The sequence below is a fragment of the Rhyacophila brunnea genome, unplaced genomic scaffold, assembly GCF_057557595.1.
Source record: "Rhyacophila brunnea isolate RB1 unplaced genomic scaffold, BYU_Rbru_1.0 scaffold_7, whole genome shotgun sequence".
Classification (NCBI taxonomy): Eukaryota; Metazoa; Arthropoda; class Insecta; order Trichoptera; family Rhyacophilidae; genus Rhyacophila; species Rhyacophila brunnea.
In genome coordinates, this window is record NW_028233339.1 from 40,793,101 (window position 1) to 40,807,361 (window position 14,261).

Below are 14,261 nucleotides of genomic sequence, written 5' to 3' on the forward strand. Positions count from 1 at the left end.
TATAAAAATAATATTCATTTTTAGTGGATACGTAAATATACATAGCCCGAACGACCAAGACAGAAACCTTGACCAAAATGTCTAAAAGGACCTTAAGAGTGAATTAATCTATTAGTAGATTGATGGACAGTAACTATTTTCACATGTATTAAAAACTTAAAATGGCTTTATAATGTATGAAAACATGTAAGAAATATCGATAATTTATTAAAAAAAACACGGTAATTTAATAAACGTCATTACCCGCCTACTGACTGAGCGAGCAGCCTCGGGCATTTGCTTCGTGAAAATCGCTGCGCGAGGCAGCTCACACCCGTGCTCGCAACTAATTAAACACACGCAAGGCAGCCGCGCGCAGCACCTTTGAGCATCGATAAACCGACAACGATTGTATCGGTCGTGGCAACGCTCGGCGAGAAGGCGCGTGCGTTTGCCTTGGATGAGTCGCGTACAGACTGACTGACTGAACATTTTGCATCGCGAGACTTTTACGTATATTATCTATGGCGAAGCTGCCTCGCGGCCACGCGAGGCTGCTCGCTCAGCCAGTACGTGCCTATTAAAAGTAAACTTCTAATAATATTATACTGACACCAAATAAAACAATAAATGCCTAAATCCCCCATCAATAATTATTAAATAATTAATCGATAGAGTTGGGAAGGAAAGAACTCGTACATAATAATAACATTTGTAGCTTTCAATGAGACGATCGAGGAATGGTAGACCGGTATGCACAGCAATACAAAGAATTCCATGAATCATGGCACAGTTAAGTTAAAGAACCGTTGCTTGACTCTGCATGGCTGGAGGGATAGAGGGTAGTTACTAGTAGGTAGTCGGGAAGTACCCCTTAGAACCGCCTAACCTAAATCACAACCTTATATTTCGCGAACAGTATGCGTATATACTTTTAATAATATAATGGGTACTGTTCGGTTATACCGGAGGCAGCGGAAAACGCATTTTGAAAATAGCCGATAAACTGGATTATTTGTTAGGTTAACCTAACCAAACCTAACCTAACCTAACCTAACCTAACCCAACCTAACCGAACCTAAACTAACCCAAACTAACAAATAATCCAGTTTATCGACTATTTTCAAAATGCGTTTTCCGCTGCCTCCGGTATAACCGAACAGTACCATATAATGTAATCCAAACGGTTTGTCACTTCAATATCTATATCTTATATCTTGCGTAAAGAGCAAAATATATTAATATTTAATTGCACCGAATCCGTGGTTTTAATTAAGTAAAAACCAACCCTTCCATATCAATACATACAGTAAAACCTCGATTTTGCAGACTTTGGATTTAATGGACAAAATGTCCAGTATGTACTCCGCTCGTAAAAAATGTTCAGCGCATGATTACACAGCATTACATGCTGTAATTGGTTATATTGTTGCGTGTCGTGAATTTCTGCAAGTTATAACACATGCCCACCGATGTCTGACGGGTAAACAGGAGCTTTTTTGTGTTTTTGAAACTTTAAACTTTGTTTTTTTTTAAGAACATTGTTTATTTGTTTACTTAACTACAAAATATAATTAAAAACAGGTAAATAAACTAATTTGTCATTTTTATAAAACACCCATTCGAAAACCTAATTTGTTTTATAATGGATCTTGTTGCTTAGATTAGTCGGTTATATCGAGATTTAACTGTAATACCAAATGTGAATAGTGAACTCACTTGGGGTCGATAATGAGTGCTGCTCTTATGAAGTCGAAGGCTTCATCGGAGACTTTTGTGAAGATGTCTTCCGGGAAGGAGAGGGCGCACTGTGAGATGTTGAGGAAGGTCTCTTGTTTGTTAGAACCGGCGAAAGGGCTGTAGCCGCTTAGCAATACGTAAGCGAGGACACCCACTGACCAAATATCCGTTGACAGAGATATCGGTTCATAGGATAGTATTTCTGGAGCTGGAAATATAACAAATTTGCCATCAATATTTGAAGTATCACAAAAAGTATGGTGAAGTATTTATTAAATATAGAAATTCTTAGCAAGAGAAAGTTGGAACCTTTTTGGTGGGCTGGATTATAAAATATATTAAACCACAGACATTAACTTATTGACATAAGGCTTTAAATTGTTGTCAATCATGATTGCTTACCCATACCTATTAACAACTATTTATTAATGTTAAAATAATTAGTTGAAAATTGAGAATTTTGGGTAGGCTAAGGGGCCCGACTAACATTGCCGGAGAAAAATTTGATGCCTTTCATGTCATTAGGTTGCATAATTATTATCATATAAAAATGTTTTGTACTTACAACAAAATGGTATTATTTTAAAGCATATCAAGCCATATTTCGCTTCATAAGTTACCTGTGATGATTTTGTCAGTACATGCATATCATCGGCTTACTATGCAAACCTTCTATGTCTGTTTTATGCAAATGTTGAGGAGAGAATTAAAACGTATTATTTATAACATTTCATTAATAAATTTATTTTTTTTAATTTATGATAATAAGAGTGTACTTTAAATAATATTGTAGAAAAAACTTTTTTATTTATAAAAGAAATGTATTAAATGAGACAAATAATACGTTTTAACTCTCTCCTCAATATTTACACAAAACAGACAGAAGGTTTGCATAGTAGGCCGACGCGATATACCTACATAATTAAATTTTCACTAAATACTTGTTTTGTAAAATCTGTTTGATAAAACTTTCTATGGAAGTTTGCAATTGACTCGTAAATTTCAAGAAATTGTAACGTTGATTGCAGCTTTGAAATTCACATTCTGTGATGATTTCGTATACTACTATCGCAAGGTATATTTTATCCAAGCACATGAATAATAAAATAAATAAAGAAATATTGTAATATAATTTATAACAACACTTGATTGATGGATGAAACTCACCAACATAATCAGGTGTACCGAGTATCTCCCTGACCTCCACGCCAGGCTCGATGACCCTGGATATGCCGAAGTCGCAGAGCTTGACCTCTCCGCCTTCATGCAGGTCCTTGGTAAGCAGGAGGTTCTGTGGTTTGATATCAAGGTGTGCGAGGCCGCGCGCGTGCAGGTGTGTCAGCCCCTCCAGGATGTGACGCATGGCTCGGCGGGCGTTGGGCTCATTTACGCGTTCTTCATCATCCAGGACGCGCTGTAACTCACCACCAGCAGCGCTGAAACCAATAAAAGTGCCATTAAAGTTGGCCAAATACTGAACCTTAGTCATGGAAACGTTTCCATTCTGTTAGAGGGCTTTGAAATCTAATAACCTATAAATTATCCAATATTTTAAAAGATTTGGACTTACGCATTTGAAAAAAAGATGTATTATTTTGGAAAGAAAGATTGAAGATTAATGTAAAATATTACAGGTTCTCCTGAGGAGATCTGAGACTAGTTTAATTCTAGGCAATCTGTAGTGCGGGTTCGAATCCCACGCCTGGAGAAAATCCAATGTTGTTTTTCAATGTGTGTTTAATCCCAAGCAAGGATCCAACGGGTTGGGTAAGTGGATACGACCATTCATCATAAAGAGAGTTAACTCTGTGAAGGCCCATACTCCCGAAAATAGTCATTTACCTAATAGGGGTTCCACTCAACAGGCACTTCATGAAACCAGCCATTGTAGCCAACACCCTTCACCATAAAAAATATACACGATGCGGTGTCAACATGAAGAGGCGGAGGACGTGGCGTTGGACCGCGGGTAATGGCGCAACCCGGTTTTCGCCCTACGCTCCGAGGCTGAAGTGATTACGTAATAATGACGGTGTGGTGTCGTCACCCGTTATCAATGAAATCGAAAATGGATCAAAATGTGTCTCCTTACAGTTCTAAGACGAGGGCAACTTCTGTCTTGGTGTCATAGACCTCGTGAAGGCGCACCAGGCGGTCTGAGTCGGCGCACATGGCCAGCACGGCCACCTCGTGGTGGATCTCCTTGGTGGTGTCGGCCAGCCGGCGCCGCTTCCTGATGAACTTGGCCGCGTACTCGATGCCGCTCTCCAAGTGCCGGATCTTGCGGACTGCTGCGAATTTCCCCCTGAAAACAACAAGAAACAGAACCATTAGCCATTCACATTCATCTACAGTAGCTTTCAATGCAGGCCATATTCAGAGAATGCTAGATTACAGGACTTCAAAATAACCTGATCCTACTCCAACGGAAGCGACCTAAAGACATACCTACCACCAAACAGATGAAATGTCGCTGTGAAGAACGACTGGAATAATATGGTAAGGCATGGAAACTGGAGATTGACGAAAGGAGTCAGCAGATGATTTTTAAGGACGAAGAGCGTATGTAGCGACCAAATAATGTCATTGGAACCGACGGTAAAAAGTAGTTATCAGCGCATCTATTCTGTACACAAGACTGCTATCGGCAGCTATCGAGGGTAGTTTTTCATGTTTGTATCGAAGTATTACAATTCAACAGTAAAACTGTCTATCTCGCTCTAAAAATTAGCACACTCAAGAAAGGTCCTGTTAAAACATAACACTTATTGGTAACAATAAAATTACAACTAACTTATTGTAATTGTTACAATAAGTGCTAATACAAAACAAAACAAAACTGCCCTCGATAGCTGCCGATAGTAGTCTTGTGTATAGAATAGATGTGCTGTGCAGAAGTATTAATAGTGGATAACGCAAAGAGCACCCATCCTCGTTTCGTTGGAAAAGTGCCTGTTTCTGAAACGACTGACGAAATATATGAACCTACCTATTGTTTTTTTCATTGTATGTTTTACCCAGTGCAAGGATTCAATGAGTTGCGCAAGTGGCCAACAGCAAATCTTCAAAACCGTCTGATGATGATAATAATATAACTTCTATTCCGTGGAGGCTTGTATGTTCCACTTGGGAGCGAAAATTCTCTGATAGACGTCCGAAAGAGAAGAAGACTGAGTAATCAGTATGTAGTCGAAAATAACAACGATTAGCTAAAAGCACGAGTTGGATTTTATTGTAATAAAAAATAACAACAGAATAATTCCGATGATCAATCGTTGATACTGAAATTTCACGGGAGCCTTGACCGAGATGAAACAAAATTCGCTTGCTTCAAGTATGTAATAATATTATGTTATTCACTACCTCCGTATACAGTACAAAATTAACCAAGAGCAAAATACTATAGGTATGAATTTAACAATTTACTACCGGCAAGGCTGGTCGTGCAAAAAAGACGAATGGATTTTGAGAAGATTTCTTGCGAATCAAAAGAATGGACAGGAGTTCGATGAACCTAGACGCGGCGCGGCCTAGCTAATAATAAAAATGTGCAAGGTGAACGCTACGCAATTAGATTAAAAAATCAAGTAAAAAAAATAGTTTAATGATTACGTTAAATACAACATGTCCTGTCAAATAGTACAAAAAATGACGGTTTGTTGGCTTTTGAGCGAGTGGAAAGTTTTGTGTGTCATCATCACAATCGCACTACCTGACTCGCCCGCTTTTAAACTCGCCGACTAGCAGCTTGTTAAGTAGCTCAATGTCATCGACGCTTTAAAGACATTTTTTTTTATCTTTTCCACCGGTAACTAGGTTTTGTTTACGCGTATTTTATACGCGACTTTTATTTATTAAATACTGAAATTATTTAATGCATTTGTTCAGTAGCTGAAGACACCCTCCCAACCCCCCAGGAATCGTGACCCATAGGTTGGGATTTTTTGGGAACCCGTATTGTAGGCCATTCTATTTGACATTAGCTATAAAAAAAATGAAACGTCATAACCTTATAATATAATATGCATATTTTGGTACCTATATAATATATATCTAATCTTTCCACTGTGACAGGGCTACGGTGAGTCGTGACCAGTTAGTCACTCACTACGGCCAGGATGAGTGACCGCACGCCATATGGCACGGAATGGCTGAGCAAAAAAAACAGCGGTCCTCCCTCCGACCAGCGGAGTGTTGCAACGAATCGACAGGTCGCAAAGAATCTCCGACGATGGCGTGGCAGGTGTTGAAAGGTCAGGGGCGGACCGGCGCCATTACTAACAAGTGGATCTACCTTTTGCCGATCCAGCAGGGCATGCGTCAGGGAGGAGAACCGAACTTGAGACTTGCGAGATTAACACAAGCCCTTGTAAAATTCTAAATTTCATATTTACATTATTTCATCTGCGAAATTATTCCAACTGATACATTTTAACGTCTGAATAAATATTCGAGAAACCTCACACTATCCCCGAAGAGTGAAGTTTTTAAACAACGTGTTCATCCAGTACTAACATAATATGGGTGTGAAAAAAAGAATAAAATGGCGACCAAGAACCCTCTATATCGACGAGACAAACAAGGTTTGTAAAAGTGCGTGACAACGAAAGACTAAGGACCGAGAAGAACGGGGGCAGCAAAGAGAGACCTTCATCCAGCAGCGAATTGAAAGTGGCTAACATGATGACACTATTTCATGGAAAATGGGTGATGAGCACAGAACAGATTCAATAAGATAGAACTGAGAAAGCCAGCCGCTATACACCAAGATCAGATTTTGGTTTACGACTTAATCAAGGTCAGGCTATAAAAAGAAAGAAATACTGATGGCCCGAGGAGTGTGACTAAATTTAAACAGACGTAACTATTGAAAATAACATGATATTCTTGAACACATGTGAAAAAGATTAAAACATATTTATCCCACACTCGACAATTGTACTTTCTTACAGCCACGCCTAGATGGTATAGCCCACTTCCTTTATTTTTGTGTTCCCTGGTGAAGAAGTAAACAAAAACGCGCGGAAAATAAGATGGAAAAGTTTCAAAACGACTTTCGATACTTTCGTCGGGCAGAAGGCAAACGAACAAAAAATGTCCCATTCAACAGGCCGAAGACAATCGAGGTGCAGAAAGAATGAAAGCGAAAAAAAATGTCGCAATGGCAAAAAAGAGTTTGCAAAAAGGTAGTGGCGAAATTTATGATTTATTATCGGCGACGACAATTAAGTCCGCAACAGTGTTCAGTTAACTTTCTTCATCGCACAAAACATCGTATGCATAGATACGCAGGGTTGCAACGCCGGTTTTCTGTATACCAAAATACTGGATCCGGACAATTTATTGTCAGCTGTGCGGATAGATCCAGAAGTATTATTACAATCGTAATAATGTACCGATGGCGCGTGTGAATCTATTTGAAATTGGCGCGTTTTAACAAGATGCGCTTTCTCCTTGCGAAAGCAGTACCTACCTAACATAAGCGCTTCGACATCAAGCAGAAAAAAAAACCTGAAAAATGGCTAGTTGTTTTCGGGCCGAGAGAGCATGTCGCGATCTCGGCCCAATGTGCTTTGTCGAATGTGTAATTAATTAATACCTAAATAATGTGTTCATTTAAAAATGAAGTGACGATTATCAATTACCTACCTCTCGATTCGAGGCTAGTTTTTTTGCCACACAACGTAAAGTACCATAAGCCACAACAGTATCTACACGATGTTATATTGAAGAAACTTATAATAGACATAAGTACTCTTTTATTTATTGTCTTTTTAAAAATGCATCCTAAGTTTTCAGTACATATCATTGAATACACATTTTATTGCACGTTTGTATTGCAAATCACAATCGAGATTATCCATAAACATAAACAAAGGCAATGTATCTCAATATACGAAAAATGGTTTTTTATTTCGACAATAAACGTTTTACGTATGGGAAAGCTAGGCTCAGTCTAAATGGTGGAGATTCATAACTTCTCTGTCCCATGCTCCTGTGGCAGGCCGTGAGTGATACAATACGAATCAAGTAATACGACGAGGTCACGCGTACTTCCTCATGGTTAATTTGAAAAAGGCTTTCATGTAAGCTGGTTAAGGAAACAAAAATAGGAATGGTTAATGCTTCCACTTCAAAATTAAATGAAATCATACTTTTTTTTTCTTTTAACCGTGTTCGATCGTAATAGGATTAATTGTCTGAACAGATTTTTGTTTTTACGAAAAATAGATGTTAGCCACTTGCTCAACCTATTATGTACATATTATACTCCGACTCCAAACACAAATTGAAAAACAATATGTGTATTTTACAGACCCAGAATACGAATCTGGAACCCACCGACATTAAATTTCTATGGGCCATGGTGCGATCAACCAAAATCTATCCACGATCAAAGCGTTGGACATTCCTGTTCAAAGCAATGATATTAAATTTATAAGATTTATGTTCTGTTATAACTACGAGCCGCGATGTGTATAAAATGTTATTGTAGGTAAATCTAAAAGTGCACATTCGTATGCTTTAATTTTAAAATATGACACTTAGATTTTAAAATAATAAATACCGATATTTTTATTGCTATTTTAACCGGTACCTACCGAAGTCCCTGGCCATATCAACGTCGATCGTCAATATTTTCATTGATAAAATTCAGTACAGTCGTGGCAAAAAATGCTGCCTCTGGGTGAAGTAAAATCCGGACAGTATTCACGTTATATTTACAGAAGTATTGCGGAACTACCACCATGAAAATTATTTTGATGAGACACGAGTTCTGATCAAAGAAGTAATGATCAATTTGATGATTTGCAGTTTTGGGTCCGGTTTCGGTGATAAAGAGACAATAGTTTAACGTTGTGATAACACTGATAACAACGAAAAAACGCTGTACCTTAGGACTAAAAGTGCGGTAGTCACGTTTTTATTAATTTTGAGTTAAGTATGCAGATTTAAACGTTCTCTTAACGCTGACAATTTGGGAGTTCAATGTCACATGGTTTTCAAAATAGTTGCTTCTAAAATGACGGTGTGTATTCCAATTATTATACTTTAGAGCTGAAAGAGTGGATGTTCAATTTAAGTCATTTTTAAGCTATAGCAAAAAGATTAATTGCAATAATGCAGAAGTAGAGGAATGCAGGGGTTTTAGTCTGAACGCGAGTGAGTATTTTGAATAGATTAGAACTGCAAAATATTGAATATGTGACTTCCAGAATTTTAGCTCTAAGGTACAGTCATACGTAATATTTACATTTGAATGGAAATATGGTTATTTAATACAATATACAGCTAACGATCTTCTACAAGGAATCTTCTGGACCAAGTATCGCATTAATGTGACAATTATTAAGACATTGAGACTGTCAGGTTTATGTTAAAAAAATATTTGGGCTATCTGTGGATTATCAAATATTTCAGAAACGAGGAAAATTAAACCAAGTCTTAAATATTTAATAAGAAATAGGAAAGCCGGAAGTTTTTAAACTAGGAGAAATCTTTTGCCATTTAAAGGGAGGGCACGATAACGATCTCAGAATACGTTTAATCAAGATTAAGGACACATTTAATTTAAAACAACTATAAATACGCCATCGTTATAGAATATAGATGAAGACTGCACTTGGTTTATTCTTTACACCAGTGTTAACTAAATAAGATTGTGACGTTGATATTTAATTCTCAATCGACAAAAAATGCCGTCAGTTTATGTATACTTATATTTGACATCGATGCGATGAGCAAATAAACGGCATGATCGGACTTATAAAAATAATTTTCACAGGATTGTGGCGTTAAAATTAGGTACACCAGTGTTTCCCAAACTTTCGATATCCGTATACTCCTTCTATAATTTTCGTAACACTGAGTACCCTCGTAAAAAAATGCATATACTTTAATAACAATCAAAATATTTTTTTTCCTTTTTAGTACATAAACAAAATAATAATAAACGAAAAATAAAATTCATTCATAATAAAATATTTCTAAATAAAATAAATAAAAGTTATATTATAAATAACATTTATTTTATAATCAATGAGAAAGATGAAATTGTTTATGTTGAGACGACAGATCATCGTAATTATTTGGTTCCTTGGTTGTTAATTTTAATCTGAGATGCGGTTCCACATCCAAAAGCCTATTCGTTTTTTTTTACTTTTTTTTTTTGACCATGTCCGATCCTAATAGGATCATATGGGCCTACACAGAGTAGAGGTTTGTATTAACAGATTTTGTTTTTTACGAGAAATGGAAGTCAGCCACTTAACCTATTGGGTCCATACCCTGACACACACACAAATTGATAAACGATATGTGTACTAGCCAGACCCAGGATTCGAACCTGGTACCCACGGCGTTATAGTCCAACGCTTAAGCCGCGCGGCCACCGTGGGTGTCAAACCGGGTGGGGGTTTTTACTTAATATTTGCAAATGCTAAAAAAGCAAATTCACAAATATATGAAGTTGGAAAAGGTAAGATGTATTTCAGGACTTTCTCTCTCTGTTAAAACTGGATACACATATTGCATTTGCAACCAGAATGATGTTAAAAACGTACACTCCTTATATTTATTTTTCAAGATGTCTGTACCTAATTCCAACAATTATTGCTCTTCTTCCGCATGCGATAAACTTTCTAGCATTGATGTTGTATTAATTGATGTCGTATCAATGCTTGTTGCACCAGGCGCAGCCAAAGCCCGGTGCAGCGCGTACCCCATCTACATCTTTCCGTACCACACTTTGGGAAACACTGCAATACTCCATTGTACGGAATTATATTTAAATAATCAAAAAATGGCGTACGAAATCGTTCGCCACGGCGATCGGCATTTCGCCGGCAACGTCCTTTGCCGATTAATAATAAAACGTTCCGCACAAAATGATGACGATAATATTATTATTAATACGACGCGTTTCGACACTCGGCTCAATTAGGCAGGCTCTCGAAATTCGACAAAAGGTAAATACTATCCATCCATCACGATCTTCACGATCCGGCAGACACGACAGACGTCAAAACAGAACAGTGCCACTGATGATGAGCATCGTCCCGTCAGCGGTACATCACCGCGATGACGTGACAAAGCGATATCGCAACAAAACGAATGTGTAGATAGTTACATGGTCGATTACACTACGTGTGAGGAAACTAGCTAGTATAATCATTCCTATCGATATCTGTAATGTAATGTTTTATTGAAATTCAAGTTGAAGTAGTTAAGATACCTTAACCCAGTGGGCGGTTGATACTTTTTGGGTAGAATACCAGTTATCATGTTATAATCCTCTTACTGAGTGACGTTGGTGGGCCAAATTTAGCATTTATTATACAGGTGAGGATTGATAGTGGACGCTGTTTGAGTGCTGTAAACACAGGTTCAAGCTGTAGGTACGTCGATTCTTTATTTTAATTGACTACAATCCAGAATGCATATTGGCCGCCTCCTGTAGATATATATATATATTTTTTATGCTTAATAGTTGTTGGACATCCAATCAATCTATTGGGTCCACCGTCCGGAGTATCTACTGTAAAAACACCTTCATAAGCGGGCATGCTACCACTCCACCATTAATTTAAAATTTACCTTCAATAGTACATAACATTCTAACTAGGCGAAGATTTTTCGAAACATAAAAACTCATATAAAATAATATTATTATTAAAAATGCGGTCTATCACGCGATGTTATGTTTTTTTTTATGTCTAGTAATTTTATTTTTCTGTTAAATTATTTATAGTTTCCGCAATTATTGTCCAAAAAGGAAACTGACAATAATTTGAAAGGCTTCGGAAAGTCAACCTATTCTTACGTGACTTTCAATAAATATTATTATTATTAAGACGTTGGCATAGTGTAAATTTAACAAGCGTGAAAAGCATTGCATTACAGGTTTTATTATAATCGGCACTTAAGAATTTTATTATGTCATTTTTGTGGTATTTCAAAGCATTTTTATTGCCAGTATAAATTAATTGTCGAATAAAGTTTTTTGATAAAGTTAATTCTTGAGAATATTTTCAATAATGGAGAAAAATCCGTCGAACCCATTGGCCGGCTCTCCCATCTAAACTCGCCCCGTCTGCCGCACAGCCATAAATCAAAATTTCTAGGAACGTCGCTCCGATGTTGCATATGAAAACCGCGAACATAGGCACCGAGCTGACAGTCGCGGGTAACCTCTCGAAAGTGGATGTATTGAGATGCGGCGACCGGCGAGCCTGTATGTATAGGAATGACCAATTCGTAGGTGTGCGTATGAGTTCTGGCGGCTTCGACTCGCAGCCCGAGACGCATGCGCAACTAAAAAGTCGCATTCCACCAATGTGCGGGCTCCATTTGGCAACGCATGTTTTGTGAATAACTATGACGTCACATCGACGTATTCTGCACGTTGCAGACGAGACGAGGTTTGATGTGTGAGCCGGCTTATTGGATATTATCTGTTATTTAGTCTAAGAGTGAGATACCTAGTATGCTACGTTCAATGACGATATTATAATATGTTCTTTTTTATGCCGCCAGCAAAAAGTTTTTTCTTCTCAAATGTTATTAATTTTGTACCCTCTACCAATATTACATTCTAAAGATATTCATCCATAGGTATTATCTTAATCAAAGGAATGCTTTTTGATTGTTCAATGTCTTGGCCAAAAGCCTAATCATTCATTATTGGTTCTAAAATAAAGTCATATCAAGAGCATTTCTGGTCCAGTAATTTTATTGTTGGTAGGTAACTATTATATAGGGAAACCTGGAAAACGTTGCAATAGGTAGGTACTTATGAATTTTAAAAAATGTGAAAATGTTCGTAAAATAGTATCTTCTTATTATAAGGTACCTACTTACTAACAATCCGCCCTAGGGATCCGGACGAATACGTGTGAAAGCGCAGGGGGGGGGGGTGTTTCATGTTAAAACACTGGTTTAATAAATCTGATTTACGGGACAGGAATATCGATTAAGAGCGGCGTCCTAATCTTGCGGCAGCAAGGCTAAACTAACCAAGACTCACTGTAAACTGTTCAAATGTGGGAGTGAACTCTATGGATGTATCCGGGGCACGTCTCATAATCACGAAATGCGTGAAAAATCGGATTTGATAGGAATGAAATGATGTCGTCACAAAAAGTTGATGTTAGTAGGTACATACTGATTGACAAAAATTAAGTGGCTTGGCTAATTAATAACTATCATCAGTTCGTCGTAATTTTTCCCGTAAGAAATATTGGTCAATCTCCAATACGGTGGACAATCGAGAACAGTCCCTTTAATCATGTATCTTTAATCATGTATGTCTTTCAAAGGTGACAGTATGTTGTCAGTACCTACTACAATTTATTTTATTATGTTGTTTCTGCGAATGCAAAACGCGGTCGAATGCAGTAGGTATCCAAAACAACAAAAAACCCGGCGCCGTGAACATTGTGAATGCGCACTGCTCAATGTATTTATCAACACGAAGAATCCGGGAGTAAGCAATCAATCTGACAGTGAAAGGGATGCGCAGAGGCCGCAATATTTTTGAGGCTGCGAACTTTCTCCGGCCATCGAGAGGAGAGAGACGGGTGGGGGAGGGGGCACTCTCGGAGGGCGGAGGGTGGTGAGGAGCGGTGACCCCCTCGGCACAACCTACGGAGGTAAATAAATAAACGTGCATCATCAGCTGGGGAGCGTAGCCTCCGTGAAATGATGCTCTGTGGCCGGCGACGGAGCGAGTTGCAACATCTCGCGACAAAAATGCGATGTTTCCAAGTCATACACGATTTAGTTAGAGCGGTAGGTAGTACGTTTTTTATTACAAAAAGTATCCAAAGTTAAATTGATAAATATTCATTAGCTATGTATTTTAATAGAGGCGAGATAACTAATTTACCAGCTGACTCCTGAACTATATTTCATCGACGAGTTGTAAGAACCTCCTCCGTTTAGTTAAAATGTTTTTTTTTTTTAATATACCGCATAGTTTAATGTTTAATTAAAACTCTCAATGTTCTAAATAAACCAACAAAACTAAAATATAAATTGCAAACGAAACCTGCAAATTTACATGGTATCATTAATACCGTAATACCTCCCCAATTTATGTAGTAATCACATATATTTCATCATTTATTACAAACACTCAATGCTAGCGAGCCCTTTACTACATATTATTGAGACAAATCAAATTATTCATTCCCTTCTCGGTCGCTACCTCAAGAACCACCTTGAAACGCAGACATCTTCTGAGCGAAGAAGACACTCCACCCCTCACGGCCAACGACCTAATAGTTCCCTCTAGCTAGGTTTAAATAAAACCCACCCCGCACCACACAAGATCTTAATCGAGCGTATCACGAGACCCTGACTGATTTTATACTTTAATCAAAGTGCCCATGGGAGAGAGGAGCACAGAGAATTAACAAAAATAGATGATTATTATTAATTTACATATATAGTATGTAAAAACAAAGCTAAACAATACCGACATATTAAACTATGTGAAGAGAACTTCACGTCCGCAATAAGGCGTCGTTTTTTTTAAAGCA

The 14,261-nt window shown here is 37.8% G+C and overlaps 1 protein-coding gene across 1 annotated transcript in view; it reads right to left on the reverse strand.

The window, feature by feature from the left end:
* The window catches only part of Drak (Death-associated protein kinase related), a 352,172-nt gene that overhangs the window by 3,250 nt on the left and 334,661 nt on the right, over window positions 1-14,261 (reverse strand). Inside the window, exons 2-4 of the mRNA XM_085958187.1 lie at window positions 3,812-4,024; window positions 2,887-3,155; window positions 1,699-1,927 (exon numbers count right to left, since the gene is read on the reverse strand). Of these exons, the coding sequence (XP_085814313.1) occupies window positions 1,699-1,927; window positions 2,887-3,155; window positions 3,812-4,024 (711 nt within the window). The remainder of the gene's footprint in view (window positions 1-1,698; window positions 1,928-2,886; window positions 3,156-3,811; window positions 4,025-14,261) is intronic.